We start from the raw sequence: 19,825 nt of genomic DNA, 5'->3' as shown, positions 1-19,825 counted from the left end.
TTGTATCAGATGATATTTACACTTCTACAATATTAGTTCCAAATTTCCTGGCATTGTTAACCTCAATGCACATTTTATCCTGCAACTAAGCTTTCTAATATACAAGTGAAGGGTGTCGTAAAAAACAGGAAACAGGTAATAAGTTTAGAGGTGCCTTCGCCGAGCGCCGCAATGAAAAGATTGCTGAGAAAAAAATATTTTTACAAATTTCGCTTGTTGTAGTTGCAGTATAAAGAATACATGAACATTGTCGAAAACATCAACATATTTCTGTATTGGTACTCTCTTCGAATCAGATTAGCTCGGGGAACACTCGCAATCTGACTGTTCCTAAGGCTCGTCAAATGAATTTAATATTTTCCGTCAGTATGTATGTAGATACTATAAACAGCATTTTCAAAATTCAACACAGCCAGTTTCATTCACCTTCTTTGACAAGAAAAATCGAATTAGGCTGACAAAGACAAAAAGCCTCAATATCGTTTAATAGACATATATGTATAAAGTATAGTATAAAGTGAAATTTATAATGTTTCAAACTATGCCCTTTACTATCGTGTGTTGACCAAAATTTGCGTTAGTGCTATCAACTGTTAACATAGGTGATTGTTTTGAATGCTCCTGGGTGTTGCCTGTTTCAAGTCAACATCTCTTATTTTGTTTGAAACGCTCTCTTTTGTTTTTTTATTTGTTTTTTTTTTGTTTGTTTGTTTTTTTGTTTGTTTTTTGTTTTTTGTTTTTGTTTTTTTTTCTCTTTAAATACAGGCTAAGATGTAAATCAGTTTTTTGGGTTTTTTTTCAAAAGGGGGGGGGTCGCACCGTGGCTATGGCCTTGGTCTATGTTCATTGCATAATTCACCGTGAACAGATCCGGTATACCATGCCTTTATTGTCGCCAACAGAAACTCAAATAATTATCTGCAAAATTCTACACCGCTCTTAAAATTCTTAATTGTTTTGCAATATTTTTTTTGCGAGGTTCGGTCGATTTGGTCCGCTGTTTAAGTCAATCAAAATAAAAGAGTTGTTTAAATTGGTATATTTAATGTGGTACCATAAACTAACCTTTTAAAATTCTCTAAAAGTGCTCCATGATTTGTTTACCTCCCTAAAGAAATATCTCAACTTCATATAAACAAAAAAATGTTTTGAAAATATAGAAAAAAAAAATTAAAATTGTTAGGTCAAGACTATCCCTGGATATTTATATGGCAGTGTACTTGGGTCGAAACATATGAATATATCATTGCTAATGTTTTGCCGCATTTTAACTTTCAGAAACTCAGATTAATGAATTGTTTAATCTATCTGGCATCCCTTAATATCGACGTTACATCAAAAAATCAATTTCTGAACAACATCAATTAATTAATGTATCCATTTTCTTTTACGAAAGTTTACTTCACCCTGAAATTAAAGCAATTCGTCCTGGAAATGGAGTGACACAAAAGCAAATAATTGGCAGAGAACTTTTCAAGTGTATAGCAAATATACCAACGTTTCTAATTTTGTATGTTTTCAAAACATCTATTTTATTAGAAATATAATATGTATCAAAATAGACAGCTCCTTTCATTTCATTTTCAAAGATTTTAAGTCATGCTTACCTTCTAAATAGAACAGAACATATATTATATGCGAATTCGAAAGGATTCTCACGATTTAAGTCTTTTACATGAACTTATCAATCTTATAACTTCTCATCATTGGAACCTTGAATTGATCTCTTTCTTTTAAATGGCCGTATGGACTCACACCACGTGATTTGCAAGGCGGAAATATATTAAAATAATGATTTAGTGTAATAATATTTTGAAAAATTCCAAATAAATTAATTTTGTCGTCCAGGCATGGATCATGATTAAAAAGATCACAGTAACTTTTTTCGCAATATTATTCAACCCCATACCCAAAGAGAAACTCAAAATTTAAAAGTTCCTTAAAAGAATTGGTGCAATACGGAAATGAATCTATTTGTTTTGTTTTGTTTTTTGTTTTTGTTTTTGTTTTTTTTTTTGCTTTTGTTTTTTGTTTTTTTGTTTTTGTTTTTTTTTTAATATAAGCAAGTTTCTACACATACAATTAATAATACTTCATCATTTTATAAAATTCTGCTAGTTTGTAACTCTTTGTACTGAAAAAAGATCAAACTCTTTTGACCTCAGTATTAACTCAGTACTTCAGTATTTTGCTTCAATACGTCACGTGAGTGTTTAGTTACTGTCTTTACACATTAACTGAACAATCAGAAATGATTCCCTTCAAATCTGGAGAAGGGGTTGTAGTATACCATTTGGAACTCGGATCCAATCTCTCAAGGTGTGTTCCTTCCAGAATGGATTGCAAAACTTATAACTCCACCTGACTGTCGTGGGACCATTTATCATTTGCAGGCAAAGGCGAATTGGCGCCTTAAAAGCAATTGCCTCGATCGCATGAGACTCGTCGGCCTTGGAGGATTAACCATCTAGAAGAAGGAAAGCTCCTTCCAAACCTCCCGAGTAATGAAATTCGGGGAGCAACAAAGGTCTTATAGATGCAATGTGCAGGACACCGATGTATTGATATACCATAGCACTCATCAACCTTGTCTCAGCTATGGATTAATAGTGGGAAACAATTTAACATGGTAACGGTAGACCAGTGGACGCAAGATATCAATACAATAACTCTTTAAGGCTAACAATAGGACAAGCAACCTTTTGGGATCGAAAGAATATCTAAAAATAAAAGCATGCAACGTAAGAACTAATCATACAGTAAGTGGATCGATAATCTTCGAGTAAGTGGATCTGTTACTACATCTACAGGTGAAACGATTCAGATAGAAAGGATTACAACTTGATATCATCATGAAAAGGCTAAAGGTGTGTTCATTGGATGGTCAGTAGAAGATCTAGATGAGAGAAAGATTACTAGTATTTCACAAATATGCCACGATGACAATGCTATGCACTATCAAATGATGCAAGTTATAGAACCTATGTGAGACCAATAAATCATATAGTTATTGAAAAAAGGACCTAAACAAAGTCCTTCTACTGAAACTGATTAGATAGAGTGTCAGAACTCCATCGACGATTAGGTAAATGCATACTGCAAACAATGGATTAGCAGACGGTGGCAGATAAAAGATCCCTTGACAATTTCTTAAATTAACTCATGACCATCGTCGATATGAAAATTGATCATCACGAAAAAAACACTATGTATCCATTGACACTCTTCTACCAATTTCTGAAATAGGAAAAAAGTTTATTAACACCGCGATCACATGGTTGTTCCGATTTAATATGGGATACAAAAACTTCACAAACAGCCGTTCAAATCACGTTTTATTTCATCTTCTAGCAAATGTCTACTACAAATGTTTCTAAATCATAAACCCATACTTAGACCCTTATTTAAAACTTTACTTTAATTAATTATTGCAATAAATGTTTATGAAAATCATTATGTAAGCTATTTATGGAGTGATAAAATGCATCTGCGGTTTTAAATCGATTTCATAACTCGTATTCGGTTGATATTTATGTTTTTTACCCTGTATATACAACGCTGCCTCATGAAAGAAAAGTTGTCATATTTAATTACATGGTCCTTTGGTAAATCTGGATGTTGATTCATTTCTTATAATGTCTATCAGTTATTTAAGACGGCAAAAATACATTTATAATTAATTAGACATATTTAGATGTGATCAATGCTTAGATTTTTATAATTTATTATATTAATGTTCGATTTCGTAATGCTTTATACATACTGGCTGTTGGCATTCCAATTGTTACAAATAGTGCTCCTCTCAAAACCCATTTGTTTGTCTGCTGATACGAATTACAGTTCATGACTTAACTTTTTAAATACCCGCCTAAACATTTAATCTGTTGCATGAACATAAACATACTTTTAGATATCTTCAACTTGACGATATTTGGCTGTAAATAATCTTAGCTTCGAAAGCTTTGTTCAAGATATCTACCCAAAAGAATTCAAGTTGACCAAGTCTAACAATAAAATACTCGTAAGGCTTTTCTTGAACTTTGCTTAGTCATGCTATGGATTTACTATTTCACTTAAATCTGGACTTTTAAATCTTTTCATTTAATAGAAACCAACAGTTTGGTATCTATCAATTACATGGAATAAGGATATTTCTGTACTGAAGTTTTTTAGTTGACAAGTTTTCAATGTTATACATCTGTGTACTATTAACAACACGTTGGTCAACATTTTTTCTATTAAAAGTTGGGAACCCGCGGCACCCCAATCCATCTCCATTGGAAGCGATTAAAACAATTCTGCGGAGGGGTCATTTAAGCTTTTAGGCTATATAGCCTAGCTGGCAGAGACTTGGTGCAGGCGGTGTTGCCACAGATGTCACAGCGGTACGAGTTCGAGTCCCGCGGAGGGAACGACCAACATCGTTTGGGAATTTTTCAGACCCTTCTAAAAGTTTACGTTATCTTCCATGTATCAATTTGATCCGATGGAGCAGTGTAGCAAATAGAGTCGTCACATTCTGAATAGTTTTTATTATTAGAAATTCAATTGAATTTTTAATATTAAAAAATGATTTTTTGATATTAAAAAAGTGTTTTGTGATATAAGAAATCCAATTTGTAGTATTAGAAAATGAATTTGTAATATTAAAAAATCATTTTTAATATTAGAAAATGCTAATTTTTGTCTACTTTGGCTTGCCATACACCTGCATATTAGTATATTCCAATTTTTCACGCTCATCTGTTGAGTGTAGTTTCTCCGCAATAATAAGATGAGTCTAAAGCCATTTTTAATGGGGGTGTTAATTATTTCTTACTATCAAATTGACGGTTATGTGTCTTTCATTTGTCCGACGCAGTCGGTCACCTGATCGCAGTTATTCTTCCCGATTGGCCAAATGCTGGTAACTTATAATCTATCGAAAATTTGAAATTGCGTTCGAAAAAAAAAACTATATCGAAACCTTAAAAATTGCGTGCCATGTGTTATTTTCTTGAGAGAAATGTAGAAAGGTAGAAGTAAAAAAGAAAAAATTTTTACTGCGTCGGCTATTTTTTTTTAAGATAGTACTTGTTTTTATTTTATTTATTTTTTTTTTTATTTCATCAACTTTATTAAATATAATTTAAAGATTAAATTAACAATAAAGTGTTCAATGAACAGTGCAAATGTAGTTAAGATTGTTAATCATTGTAAGTCTATTTTTTATATAGTTAGGTTGTCGCGTATCAAAGTAAAGTCCTACTCCTACAGCGTAAGAGGTTGGAATTCCGTTCCTCCATACCCAACCTCTTACTTCCGAGTGCCATTCCTTGAAATCGGCAGAATATTAGTAAACTATTTCCCATTTAAAATATTTTATACAGTTTCTTTACCATTACACGGGAGAAGGTGACTGATCTAAAGAAAAACAATGGCCTACCTGATGAGAAAATTCAGCAATCCTGGAAATCCTTTGTAAAAGCAGTTAAAATGAACTTCATATTTGGTTTTTAGCTTTGTAAGTGTGTAATTCCGGTTGATAAAATTACGGATTTTAAAATTTGCGAAACGAACATATAAAATTAACCAACGAATTGCCTTTACCAACTTTAAGTTCATTTTGTCAAAAATATATTGTATTCCGTAAAATTAGTGACCTAATTCAAAATTGCTTGTCATTTTGACAACTGTCTTCATTAAAAATGTTTTCTAGGTATTTAACAAATATTTAGGATTTTAATCGTTCGATTTTCGGTTTGTTAAACTTTTCATGTAAATAAATGACATAAAGTATTTTAAAACACATGTTTAGCTAATTAACATTTGCGGTGGCTTTCAACATGTCAGATGCTAGAGGTTAGGATGGCACCAAGTCAGAAAATAGCTTGCCAGACAACCTCTGGCATTCCTGGAGTAAGTAAAGTTCATAACGTGTACATCACTAATATGGAAAAAGAACCCAGTTGGGATTAATAAGTGTAAAATGCTTCAGTTCACAGAAAGTAGGGTTGTTGTATATCAAATGAAAGGTCATCCAGATTACATTCTGTTGTAGAAGGTTAGCATGTTATGTATCAAACCAAATGTCTTAACGAGTATATTACAACAAAGAAAGTTTTCCAGGGAAAGACATTGTTGATATGTATATATTTGAGTATACTTTATAGCATGATATGTATATATATGAGTATACTTTATAGCATGATAATCTGTCATAAAGTCAACAAAAAATACTTTCCGTTTACTATACTACTCCTGGCGGGAAACATACGTGACACGCAGAGTATACAGTTTAAATGGTAAAAGTTCAATTATATCTAATTATTCCAGATGTGATGTTTCGAAATATTAATAACATCATTGTATATTGTAACCAAAATGAAATATTGCCAATAAAAATGAACAGCCACCAGAGGCGTTGCTAGGCCTAAATGATGTGTATTCAAAACAAACCATTAGGATTGCGCCCACTTCGGAGAGGTGGCATTACGACAGGGGTCTTGGGATTATTACCATTTTTGGCACTTCAATTGCTGTTAGAAAAAAATATATTTCATGAGACTCAGTTTGAATTTTGACTGATAAATGAAACATGACGTGTTTTCAATGAACGGCGGCTCCCGCCGAGGAAAGCTTTACGACAGAGGATAACACCGTAAGCAGGCCCAGCGAAATAAATTGTACTACATTGCATTTTCATGCTATATTAGCAACATGAAAAAAGGCTTTAGTAGAAAAAAGACTAACCGAGGGACCAGACCATCCTGACTTGGGAAAGGCGTAAAAAAAGTAAATGAAACAGCCAGCGAAACCGAGAACGTGACTCGAAGATCCTACGAAACTAACATATTTACATCTTTCATGTAATTATAAAAAATATCTAAATCTTATACGTACAAGAGTGAAGTCATCACTACAGAAGTTTTATGGTCGTCATCATGAAATCATGGATCGTTACGGTGTATCCATCTGCACCATGAAAACCGATTTTGTTCAACGTGTGATAGTTTTACGTTCATTTTTTATTGATATTTTATAGCTATATTTAGCATTGTGTATTTTTAGATATCTTCTAATTTTTGTGGAAAAGTGAATATTTTTGTGATTTTGAGATACTTTTTCAGAAAACTTTTTAAGTTTTACTTTTCCATTTACATTTCATTTTGATACTTTTTTGGACAGTACTATTTTACTTTTTCATCTTTAAAAATTCATTTGTTAATGTATGGCTAATTTTTAAAGTTCATTGTGGTTTTTCAGTGACATTTTGCATATGTCTTTTGTAGATTTTGTTTACTTTTTTGAAGTTAGTACATTTTCCCTTTTTGTTTCTTTTTATTGCTTTTTACCGAATGTAGTCACACTGTCAATAGTCATGTTTACGTAACATCTTTTCTTCATGCATGTACCATGCAACTGTGTTGTGACCATGAACCATGGATTTTGTTACAATAAATGATTGACTTTTTGATTTGACTTTGGTTATGATATCTGTTATGCTCCAAACAGAATACATCTGCACCATGAAAACTGATTTGTTCAACGTGTCATAGTTTTACATTTCTCTCTTTCGTCTACCCCGGACTTGACTTTTTATGAGCGGTGGACGTATCTAGAAAAGCAGAGGAAGCTTACCCTACCGGTGCACCTGGTCCATGCTCCCAGTTTTTAGTGGAGTCCGAGTTGCTCATTTACTTTTGTTACTTTGTATGTATTATTTTAGTTACTTTACGTTCTTTGTAAAGTTTGAAAGGGACATGTAGTAATCAACTAATCACATACTGATCTGGCATAAAACATTTTACGTGGACAAATTACTTTTTGTTTCCCTTTGGATAATAATACGCACGAACTATGCTTTAATCAAATCGGAAAAGTTGATTGTCATTTCAATAAGATGTAAACGGTATATGGGGATATTATATCCAATAGTAGTATAACTGTAGTGTTAGAAAATTATACTTAACACTGGCATGGTCGGAGAAAATCCTATAAATGTATGATGGGGTTACAATGTGAGGATATTTTTTTATGATTTTCTGCCTGAAGCAATGTTTTGCGCAAGTTAAATGGAGATTCGTTTTTTTTTTCTTTTCCTTTCAAGAAACTTCTTTAGTATACTATTAATCGTTCAAGAACCCTGCATCTCTCCGTGGTGGATTTCTTCTTGCACTTGAAACTTCGGTATGTGATGACACAAATGCAAACTTTGGATGTTAACTTGATCGAAATCTGTCGCAATTTTATTCTCAAGAAACTGAAGTTTAACTTTGGTTTTAATTTTAACAGAATATACAATTAAAATTTGTTATAACAAATAAAAGCAATGTTTTTGTACTTGTAGGTATTATATGCATGCAGCATGACAACACGTGTCGACATTAAGCACATGCTGTTTTTATCGTACAAGACTGCCTCTTGTTTATAATACAATGTTACATTGCATTGTTTATACTGTGTATACTATTATTATCACTACGATCTTCATCAGTTTCCGTTTAACATCATCCATTGTAGTACTGGTCGCTTTTATTGTATAATGCATATATGCAAATAGTGTATGATATTGAAGGATTAGAATATCGCATTCATTTACTACTTTACCATAAAATACCATGTCTGAAAAGGCTACTGAAAGAGGGTAAGTCTAAGAAAATAAGTCGATAAGTACAAGTATATGCACAGTGAGTATATGTAGTTTGTATTGGGGCGTAAATAGAACTAATGACTTCAGACGGACACGCCATTTAATGGTTGATAATGAACAGTAAGTCGTATATACATTTCACGCTTCTGGTTTAATTCTCAGTGTACAGTTTCACTGTATATCCACAAGTTTGTTCACAACCCATATATTTTGGACAGTCATATCAGTTATGCATTAATACTTTTAAATTTATTCTGGATTCGCGAAAGCTTCGAAAGTATGACTTATGGCATGAAAAGCGTTGCAATATTCATAAAAATAAAATAAGTGTGCATATAGATGAAATATATGTCTGTTAAATCAAATCATAAAAGCGAATTATATTTTCATCAAAAACTGAATATATGTTCATAAATAAAACGAAGTATAAGTTCATAAAAATGAGATGTATGTGTCTATAAACTCAAATATGTAATCATAACATTGAAATATATGTTCATAATTACAAAACAATATCTTCAATAGTACCTCGATGTGTGTCTATAAAATGCGAAACAAAATCGAAACGGAACGCAATAAACTGAAAATGATAGTATTTGGATAATCGAAAAAGGTGAAAATTTATGTACATGTACATATGGCATAAAATTTACATAAAATGAGAAATTACTGATTTGCATTATCCCTGCATGTAACGAACTGTACTAATACGTTCATCAACATGTTACCTAACTGTGTTTTAAAACACTCTAGCTAAACATACAGTTTATGGATACAGGTAAACAAAGGAGTGTTTGTATATAGTTAAGTTTTATTGTTGAGAAATTTGCAGTAAATACAAGTGCGGATCCAGGCACTTTGAAAAGGAAGGGTGCCAGCCGGGGTTCTTCAGAAAAAGGGGTGGTGCTAGGACATTATTTGCCTTTATGTCAATTTTACACATGAAAATGACAGGTATGTTCATAAGGAAATCCAATAATAAAAACAAGAGACTCTCGAAAAGCCCGAATCGCTCACCTGGCAAACTATGCCCTAACTAAGTAAGTAAAGGTCTTCAAAGTGTTTTTAGAACCTCTAGAAAAAATTTTGCAGGCCCCCTCTATGCCCTGTTATTCCACCGGGTCTGGTGGGGCATTGGCCCAGTGTGTAAACATTTGCTGAAAAAGAACATAAGATGAAGTTAAATCATCATTCAACTCTGAAGACCATGTGTACAATGTAAAGCAAATATCGTTGAAAAAAAAGCAAGTATAAAAAAATAGAGGGAAATTTTAAACATGTCAACCATTTTGAAAATGGCGCCTAGAACAAACTATCATCGTCACCATTTAAACATGGAAACCATGTTTCCTTGATACATGTAACCATCAATTTGATTGTCAAAAATGTTCAACACTCCTATAACCCGTATAAATACATGTATCATTCGCCATATTCCGCCGATCTCCGAGTTCGATTTTGACATATTGATATTTGACTCAACTTTTTTCAAAGTAATTTACACAGAATGTTAATTTCATACCCCTGCAGAATTGTTTCAAACTCGTCCTATTGGTACGGAGAGGGGGTGCCGCGGGGAACTCGCCTTTCATTGTAACAGATAAGAAAATGTTGACAAAGATGTTGTAGATAGTGCTTAGATGGAAGAACACTAAAACTTTCCGACTGATTTTAATTCCAAATTACTCGCCAATAAAAACAATCTCAAATAAGGTATTGAAAGCCAAATAAAAAAATATGGAAGTTATACTACCTACTTATGACCCGCTATCATACCCAATTACATAATCTCTCTTTGGAATATTGCTCTGTGTGTTGACATGGAGAAAGGGTACCGCGGAGGCACCGACATTTCATGCAATTATATTATTAAAATGTTGCTACTGATAAGATGATTTGTATTAAAACAATGTTGTCTAAGCTTTTGAAATACAAATAAGAATTAATATGGAAATTTATTTACCACCTTATTACTCGCTATTTAGTAAGAAATGCGTGTAAATGTCAATGAATTTTGAAATACCAAAAAAAAACAAAAAAAAAATGCGCATGAGCAGGTCCGTTAGATCGAGTTAAAGCTTCGTCTTTATTTGATTGGCTGTTGTACGAACTGTGTACTTGTAAATATATAGCTTTGGGTTTCATTTACAAAAGTAAACAGGAAATCGGTTAAGTGCTTTAAGTCTTACCTTGAAACCGCCAAAGGTGCCAGTGAGGAACGGATACATGGAAAGTGCTATCTTTTTCAACTTTATTGTTATAATGTTATCATTGAATAAGCTTAAGTATCTACTTTAACTCTTATTAAACCTTTATTCTGTTTCTTGTTTACAATTTTTATGATTTTTGTCAAAATGCTAAACCCTTGTACTTTCTGTTATCTCATGATGAACTTGAAAAGTACTCATAATCACAGAACTTACTATTCATGAATTAAAATACCAACTCTCACAGTAACTTCTCGATATATAAAATATCCAACAACAAAAAATTATCGTCACACAAGTGTACCGATACACTCCCTGATCAAGTTGACTACTCGGGACTTTTTCAATTTCAAAATAATGTTATGTTAGGGACTTATGGAAAGTACCTGTTCACGTTAAAAAAATTGGAAAGTTAGGAAGCCGTCACCAATCAACATATATGGGTTAAAGTAGTATAAACATATTATACAAAATAGATGCAGGCGCGAAAAGGTTATAATTAACAATTGAACTTGTTACAAAAAAGATTCAAATAGAATTAGCCAGTGAACTCATGAATTAAAGGAAAAATGAAGAAATTAAAACCTACACTGTGTTACTATTAGCATGGAAAAAAAGTTTGACAAAATATTTAATATAACGAGAATAGGCATGGTGTATATATCAAAGAGATGGCAATCCAACCGGATGAAAATATAGGCCCAAAGGGTTCCCATTGGTCTTCAATGAACGAGAAAACCCTCGCACAACATTGTTTAAAGAAACAAATCTTCATTTGTCGATATGATAATATAAATGATATTAGATGATAATCGAATAATGGTAGGGACAATCTGATCTTCAGGATGTGTGTGTGTGTGTGTGTGTGTGTGTCGGGGGTGGGGGTGGTGTCTTTGCATGAAATTATTATGTTCTTTTATCATATCTACATGTATTAATTGTTCTCTTTTTTGTCGGTTAGCTTGCGGGTCTTAATTCTCTTCAATAGTTCAATAGTTACACTATCTGATCCTGGACTTTTAGGGACGGACCATTTGATATTCTGGGAGAGGGGTGAGAAGGGGGATTTTACCTTGAGCCGAGAATTTTTTTTTGGCCGCTTCACAAGCCAGATTATTCGTATGGCCCGCCCACGTATGTGGGTCGCACGTATAGTTTTACCGTTGTCCGTTCGTCCGTCCGTAACACCTTGGTTAAAGTCCATATCCAATAGCGGACGGGCCATCTTTGGCTTATAGACACGTTATCTAGCTTTATTGTACAATTAATGAAATAAAATAACGCTGGCTAATTTCTTCATTTTTGCCAAAATTGAAACTAGTATTCAACAAATTAGCCATGTAGTTCATTTGAAAATTCTAAAAAAAAAGAATTTATAAAAATTTTTATTTTCTTCTTTTTTATTGATATTAAAAATGAAAATTTTAATATTAGAAAATGATTCTTTATATTTAAAAAATAATTTTTAATATTAAAAAATAATTTTTAATATTAAAAAATGATTTTCTTATATTAAAAAAGGTTTTCTAATATAAAATGAGATTTTCTAAGGCCAAAATATTAATATTTTTAATTTATGATACATTATTTTAAGGTAATATCCTTTTTGTCTTGATTGGCTTGCCGTACAATCCAAATTGCCTTTCTATAATTTCTGTACCAAAAGAAGTGATATTTTTTCATTAATTAAGTGTGATTTGAGCCGTTATTGCTCTTTTAAAATGCAATTAATCTAAAAAATCCGTTGCTAGAAAAATCGGATAGATTCCTGTTCCATGATATCTGAATATTTCATCGATCGAAAAGAGTCCGTTCCCCTGCCAAATTTATTTTCTTCAAGTTTTCGTCGTATCACAATATCTTCTTATTTCATTTGTTCGTTTTTGGCATCATTATTGTGTTTTTATTGAAATAAGTTTGCAATTGCGTCACCTTTAATTAAGTATTGTCTATAATTTACAAAATTGAGGAAGCCGGGATCACGTTGAGTACCGACAAGCATCATTTTCTTGCAAGAAAAAGTTATTTCCTTTTTAGTAAAAAAAATGAACCCAGTCAGTTTTAAGGCTCAAGATATAACAGTGTTCCGTAGTGCAATAAAAATAAACAAACTATACCTCTGGTAGTTTCCTTTGTTCGAATTAACATCACTACCCGGCAATGACACGTCCATTTGTGCATCAAAAGTCCGTTCCTTGTTCAAAAAGAAATGACGGAACGTATATTGACCGAAAAGTATCCGTAACGGATATCCACCGTGCACAGGTACAGCGAAATATTTGCCCCTATATACTCGAGTAACATAAAAAAAAATAAACTAAAGGTGAAAACGAAACAAGACATACAGTGGCCAGAAATTCCTGACTTGGGACAGGCGCAAAAAATGCGGGGGGGGGGGGGGGTTAAAATACTTTGGTGATCACAATTCTCTCCATTTAAATTTGGCCACTGTAGAAAAAATATTAGACAATTAAAAATATTCAATGTATGTTACTAAGATCAACGCTGAAATCAGAAGTACGCCCCATCAGAACATGCAAGAGATTCTTCGGGTTGTATAGATCGTCCAAGAATAGAAAGACAGGTACGACAAAGTCGTTAAGAATATTAACACAGAGCCGGTCGCTTTGCAGAGTTGATGCATGACAAAAGTTTAGTATCATTGTATACACATCTACACTTACTGCACTTTTCAGATCTGTCAAAATGCAAGTTACTGCTTTAGCGAGAATGTAAGAGATTTGTAAGTCCTTGCATGGTTTTGCCACTATTTATACCCTATGAAAATATCATTGTTACATATCTGTTTAAAGTCTACAAAGTACGTACATTTCCTCATAGTGCTGTGAAAAAAGTTCTCATCTTATTTAAAAAAATTAAACAGTTTCTGAAAGGAAAAACATTTCTGTACATTTTATAGGTGCATTTTGCTTCTTGTGATGTGAAGCCTAATCTCCATAATGATTTTTAAATATACCCCTATCTTGTGAAAACACTGGGATTTCCTATGCTATTTATAGACCCTTCACTTCCGGTGACCAGTACTGCACTGCAAGTCTGCTAACCCCACATGCCATTCTGAGGATTGTGAGCTGACATATGTAGAATTATGCTGATATATAGTCCTCTGCAGGTTAAAGTTAAGGTAAAGTCCAGAGAAGCCATTGAATATTGTGAAATTAGCATAGAAGCCTAAGGAAAGTGGAATTAGTGGTTTTTAGCCTTAAGTTGAAGCCATGGCAAAATGAAAAGTTTCTTGAAATAGCTTTAAACTACTTGAAGATCTTGTTAACTTTGCCATGAGAGGAATACACTACAAAAATCCTTCAAAATATGCATTTTTTTAAGTTATAGGTCCAAATTATGGAAAATTGGTCTTTTTGGCTGATTTTTATGTCCTATCTTGTAAAAAATGTAGAAAATTTAGTAAAAATATCAAATATTAAACTTTGAGGGCTATATATACCTAAATATGGTGGCAATAAGCACTTGAAATCAAGTTTTGTGTAGATTTGGGCAAAAATTAGGTTAGAAATGAGGAAAAACTCACTTTCATTACTGCGGTTAAGGCCATATCAGCATTCCCCTATGGCAACATGGAAAATCCATTATTGAGTACTTTTTTTGCTTTAGGTGCCCTTTACTGGTCATGTTTTAATGTGAAAACACTGTATTTACAAATTTAAAGCCAAATATATCACCTTTTGTGAAAATTTAAAGATTTAGGATTTTTGACATGTGATCAAGAAAAAGGGGGAGGCATGTCAGAAATAAATTTTTAAAAATAGACCAATTTCTCAGAAAATGATTACTTTTAAAACTATTTCTTCATTAATATTGTTAAAAAACAAGTTGTGATTGATATTTTTTATTTGAAAAGTCAGAAAAAGTTCTTTGCAAATATTTAATGCATTTAAGTATGGTAGAATATTGTCACTTTTTTGCTCGCACAACTTGGTTACCCTATATTTAAAAATCAAATATTTAAAAAAGTGCTTGTCACATTTCACTGAAACTTTGCAAATGCATTCAGTATGTGTGTAGGAAGATACCTGTATAGTTATTTATTTTTTCTAAGACAAAAAGTGACTATTTAGGTTACAGACCACCAATTCAACCAATGAGCATTTGGAACGTACGCAAAAATAGTCCTACGCAGAAATTACCCCTGTTCCTCATAGTGCTGTGAAAAAAGTTCTCATCTTATTTAAAAAATTTAAACAGTTTCTGAAAGGAAAAACATTTCTGTACATTTTATAGGTGCATTTTGCTTCTTGTGATGTGAAGCCTAATCTCCATAATGATTTTTAAATATACCCCTATCTTGTGAAAACACTGGGATTTCCTATGCTATTTATAGACCCTTCACTTCCGGTGACCAGTACTGCACTGCAAGTCTGCTAACCCCACATGCCATTCTGAGGATTGTGAGCTGACATATGTAGAATTATGCTGATATATAGTCCTCTGCAGGTTAAAGTTAAGGTAAAGTCCAGAGAAGCCATTGAATATTGTGAAATTAGCATAGAAGCCTATGGAAAGTGGAATTAGTGGTTTTTAGCCTTAAGTTGAAGCCATGGCAAAATGAAAAGTTTCTTGAAATAGCTTTAAACTACTTGAAGATCTTGTTAACTTTGCCATGAGAGGAATACACTACAAAAATCCTTCAAAATATGCATTTTTTTAAGTTATAGGTCCAAATTATGGAAAATTGGTCTTTTTGGCTGATTTTTATGTCCTATCTTGTAAAAAATGTAGAAAATTTAGTAAAAATATCAAATATTAAACTTTGAGGGCTATATATACCTAAATATGGTGGCAATAAGCACTTGAAATCAAGTTTTGTGTAGATTTGGGCAAAAATTAGGTTAGAAATGAGGAAAAACTCACTTTCATTACTGCGGTTAAGGCCATATCAGCATTCCCCTATGGCAACATGGAAAATCCATTATTGAGTACTTTTTTTGCTTTAGGTGCCCTTTACTGGTCATGTTTTAATGTGAAAACACTGTATTTACAAATTTAAAGCCAAATATATCACCTTTTGTGAAAATTTAAAGATTTAGGATTTTTGACATGTGATCAAGAAAAAGGGGGAGGCATGTCAGAAATAAATTTTTAAAAATAGACCAATTTCTCAGAAAATGATTACTTTTAAAACTATTTCTTCATTAATATTGTTAAAAAACAAGTTGTGATTGATATTTTTTATTTGAAAAGTCAGAAAAAGTTCTTTGCAAATATTTAATGCATTTAAGTATGGTAGAATATTGTCACTTTTTTGCTCGCACAACTTGGTTACCCTATATTTAAAAATCAAATATTTAAAAAAGTGCTTGTCACATTTCACTGAAACTTTGCAAATGCATTCAGTATGTGTGTAGGAAGATACCTGTATAGTTATTTATTTTTTCTAAGACAAAAAGTGACTATTTAGGTTACAGACCACCAATTCAACCAATGAGCATTTGGAACGTACGCAAAAATAGTCCTACGCAGAAATTACCCCTGTTCCTCATAGTGCTGTGAAAAAAGTTCTCATCTTATTTAAAAAATTTAAACAGTTTCTGAAAGGAAAAACATTTCTGTACATTTTATAGGTGCATTTTGCTTCTTGTGATGTGAAGCCTAATCTCCATAATGATTTTTAAATATACCCCTATCTTGTGAAAACACTGGGATTTCCTATGCTATTTATAGACCCTTCACTTCCGGTGACCAGTACTGCACTGCAAGTCTGCTAACCCCACATGCCATTCTGAGGATTGTGAGCTGACATATGTAGAATTATGCTGATATATAGTCCTCTGCAGGTTAAAGTTAAGGTAAAGTCCAGAGAAGCCATTGAATATTGTGAAATTAGCATAGAAGCCTATGGAAAGTGGAATTAGTGGTTTTTAGCCTTTATTGTCCATGCAACCGCTCTAGCGAGACAGTACTATTTCTCACAATACGTTTCCATTCAGTCATTTTCGGAAACTCACAATGCTGAATAAAAAGAATTAGATAGTGTTCTAGTTGAACAGTTCGTATTTTTAAAAAAATGTAACAACGTCAGGTATTAATCCTAAATTGCATTCGAATCTCTGAATTTTTTAGAAGAATTTTCTTCCTCACAGTATTCGCAGAGAATGACACTGAATTGAAAGAAAATTAACTGTTTGATTTCTATATATTATGATGTTTTGAGGCCAGCTACAGACTGTCCTGTAGTATGAGGATTTCCTCGTCGTTCATTGTAGACCAATGGGTAGTCTTGGGCTGACATTTTCATCACGAAAGGAGGGTTTTCTTTGACATATACACCATACCTATTCTCGTTAATAGAAGTTTGACGTTTGACGTTTGGCGGGTGTTCGTAGATTAATTCCCTTAGTAGTTCACTCGGGTCGCTTCGGTATTTATCATCTGCAATAATTTTCAAAATGGCTTGGATGGGACAAGGGTAAGAAGTTTGTACATTGTAACACTAAACAAATAGGTACAAAAGTTGCAATGATTTTCAATGTAATTTTGTATATTGATTGTATTCTACAAACATTTTTGTTGTCTGTGGATCCAGGAACATTGAAATCTTATCAAGAGATGCTGTACAAACTATCGGCAAACCTCGGGTGGGTTCGCCACTCTATGTAGAAGTTCGGCTTACTCCTACAACGTAAGAGTTTGGAATTCCATTCCATCAGGAAGGCACCAAGTCAGGAAATAGCTTGCTAGACAACCTCTAGCATTGCTGGAGTAGAGCTCGGCGGGTACTGTAGGAATAAATTCAGTAAAAAAAACTCCAATTGCTTCCATTGCAAACCCATATTTTAAGTTATGCCCCTTGTGAATAAACCTTTACTTTAGAAATCCAGCAGTTTTATGTATTACTCTTTAAAGTTCATGAGCCAAGTTATCTTTTGCAACTTTCAAAACAGGATCATGCAGCATTTTTTGACCATTTCCATGGCTTCTTTATATACAGTTTGAAAATGTGCTAAATTTTGACCATAGCCCCTACCACTGTTTAAATGAAGTATAAGTAAATACCTTGTGTTGTATCTTTTGTAACTCCAGCAAAATTTCAAAGGTACTCCCTTCTGGAAATGGGGTGGTTTTTGAATCATGTTCTTACATACAACAGAAATGCATAGAAACCCATTCAAACTCAATGGCATTGAATAAAAGGAAGAACATTCTATTAAATGTGATGAATTTTAACAATATAACAGAAATTTACACCAAAACACCTTCCTGAAATTACTATTAGAAATAATATAACAAAAGTACAGAACCAGATGCGACACTCCATTCCATGTTTGAGTATGTGCCATTATTGTGTAGTTTTTGTTCACTGAAGTTCTTTTTGCAGAGAATATTACCCATATAGCATGTGTTAATCAAACCTTTATTAGCTCCAGGAAAAGAAATAAAAGCAGAAAAATCCAACTTCCTACCATTTGTATACCTGAAATATTGAGTTCAGATAAAAAAAATTCTAGAAATTTAGCCTAAAAATACTAAAAAGTGGATTTTAAGGGATCTATTTTCACATATTTTGATAACCTGCATTATATTCAACATAAGAAGAGAGATAAGACAGTGATTTTGGTCAAATTAATTAAGAAAATTAATTTCTTATATCTAGGGGTGGCCAATTTTCTAGTGAATATTTGCTGTCATAGTCCTATAAGATGAACTATTGCAGTTCTTAGGTGTAAAAAATGTAAGAATTGACCTTTATATTTGTAAGTTTATTGAAAAACACAACTATTAGTGTGCTTATAGCTCTCTAAAATGCATTTTTAAACAAAGAAACATTGGCTTGATATATTACAGGCCTTTTGGCTTGAATTGTATAGTTATATTATGCAGAAAAAAAAAGTTAAAATCTTATACTTCTTTTCTTGCGAAAACTTACTATAAGCATGACTGAAAATTTTGATCCAAAATTTAAGTTTACTACCACAACTATTTACATAAGGCATTTTCATTGTGTGGCAAAAACAAATTATCAAAAAACTGCTTATTCATAGCATTTTCAGCCTAACATCTCCTTTTATTTAAACAATACCAAAACTTTAACCTCATGTGTTTGACTTCTACTGTAAGTAATTAGAACTTACCTCAAAAAGTATTTTTGAAATTTTGATTGCAATAGCCTATAGGAATAAATTTTGATTGCAATAGCCTATAGGAATAAATTTTGATTGCAATAGCCTATAGGAATAAATTCAGTAAAAAAAACTCCCATTGCTTCCACTGCAAACCCATATTTTGAGTGATGCCCCTTGTGAATAAACCTTTAGATATCCAGCAGATTTATGTATCACTCTGTAAGGTTCATGAACCAAGCAACCTTCAAAACATAGGGTCATGCGGCATTTTTTGGCCATTTCCATGGCTTCTTTATATACAATTTATATACAATTTGTAAATGTGCTAAATTTTGACCCTAGCCCCCACCACTGTCTTAAAGTGCTGTGAACAAAAATTTTGAACAGCAAAATAAAGGACTGGCATATTCTGAAGTGCAAACATGAAATTTCTTTCAAAATATTTCAAAATATATTAAATTGAAAAAATATTATTCAATCCCATGGCCACTGGCCTTCTCTTCATGACTGATTATTCTCCCCAAAAGGGATGGTCCTTGTGACATCATAAATATTTACTATATTTATACCTGTATGAACACTAACATTTTATAAACAGATGTCTTCTAATTTCATATTAAACTGTTTAGAAACAGGAAAAGATATGATGTCATAGAGTACTTACTTTAATTTTCAACATTGCAATAGACATTGTAGTATAATGGTTTATAAAACCAGAGACATAAATATACAAGATTTGCAACTTATTGAAATATCATATTAACACATGGCAGGGTACTTACTTAATCAATAACAAATTAACTTTAAATTATCATAACTAAAAAAAGTATTGGGAATATTGAAATAAAAAGTTCAGTTTCCCGTTCTTAGCTTCATGTTCATACACG

The 19,825-nt window shown here is 32.6% G+C and overlaps 1 protein-coding gene across 3 annotated transcripts in view; it reads left to right on the top strand.

Moving 5' to 3' along the window:
• The first annotated feature begins 8,459 nt into the window (after window positions 1-8,459).
• Window positions 8,460-19,825, top strand: part of LOC148623594 (purine nucleoside phosphorylase-like) — a 28,922-nt gene continuing 17,556 nt past the window's right edge. Inside the window, exon 1 of one of the 3 annotated variants that reach the window (XM_088565527.1) lies at window positions 8,460-8,626. In XM_088565527.1, the coding sequence (XP_088421653.1) occupies window positions 8,601-8,626 (26 nt within the window). In that variant the 5' untranslated portion in view covers window positions 8,460-8,600. Of the gene's footprint in view, window positions 8,627-8,707; window positions 8,753-17,245; window positions 17,285-19,825 lie in introns of those variants that run through there. The other 2 variants (XM_088565529.1, XM_088565528.1) reach the window with 2 other exon arrangements.

This window comes from Perna viridis, chromosome 2 (assembly GCF_037379345.1).
Source record: "Perna viridis isolate PV_CMFRI_1.1 ecotype Kerala chromosome 2, ASM3737934v1, whole genome shotgun sequence".
NCBI classification, from domain to species: Eukaryota; Metazoa; Mollusca; class Bivalvia; order Mytilida; family Mytilidae; genus Perna; species Perna viridis.
The sequence above is the reverse complement of the archived record's forward strand: the minus strand, read 5'-3'. Positions and strand labels throughout refer to the sequence as shown.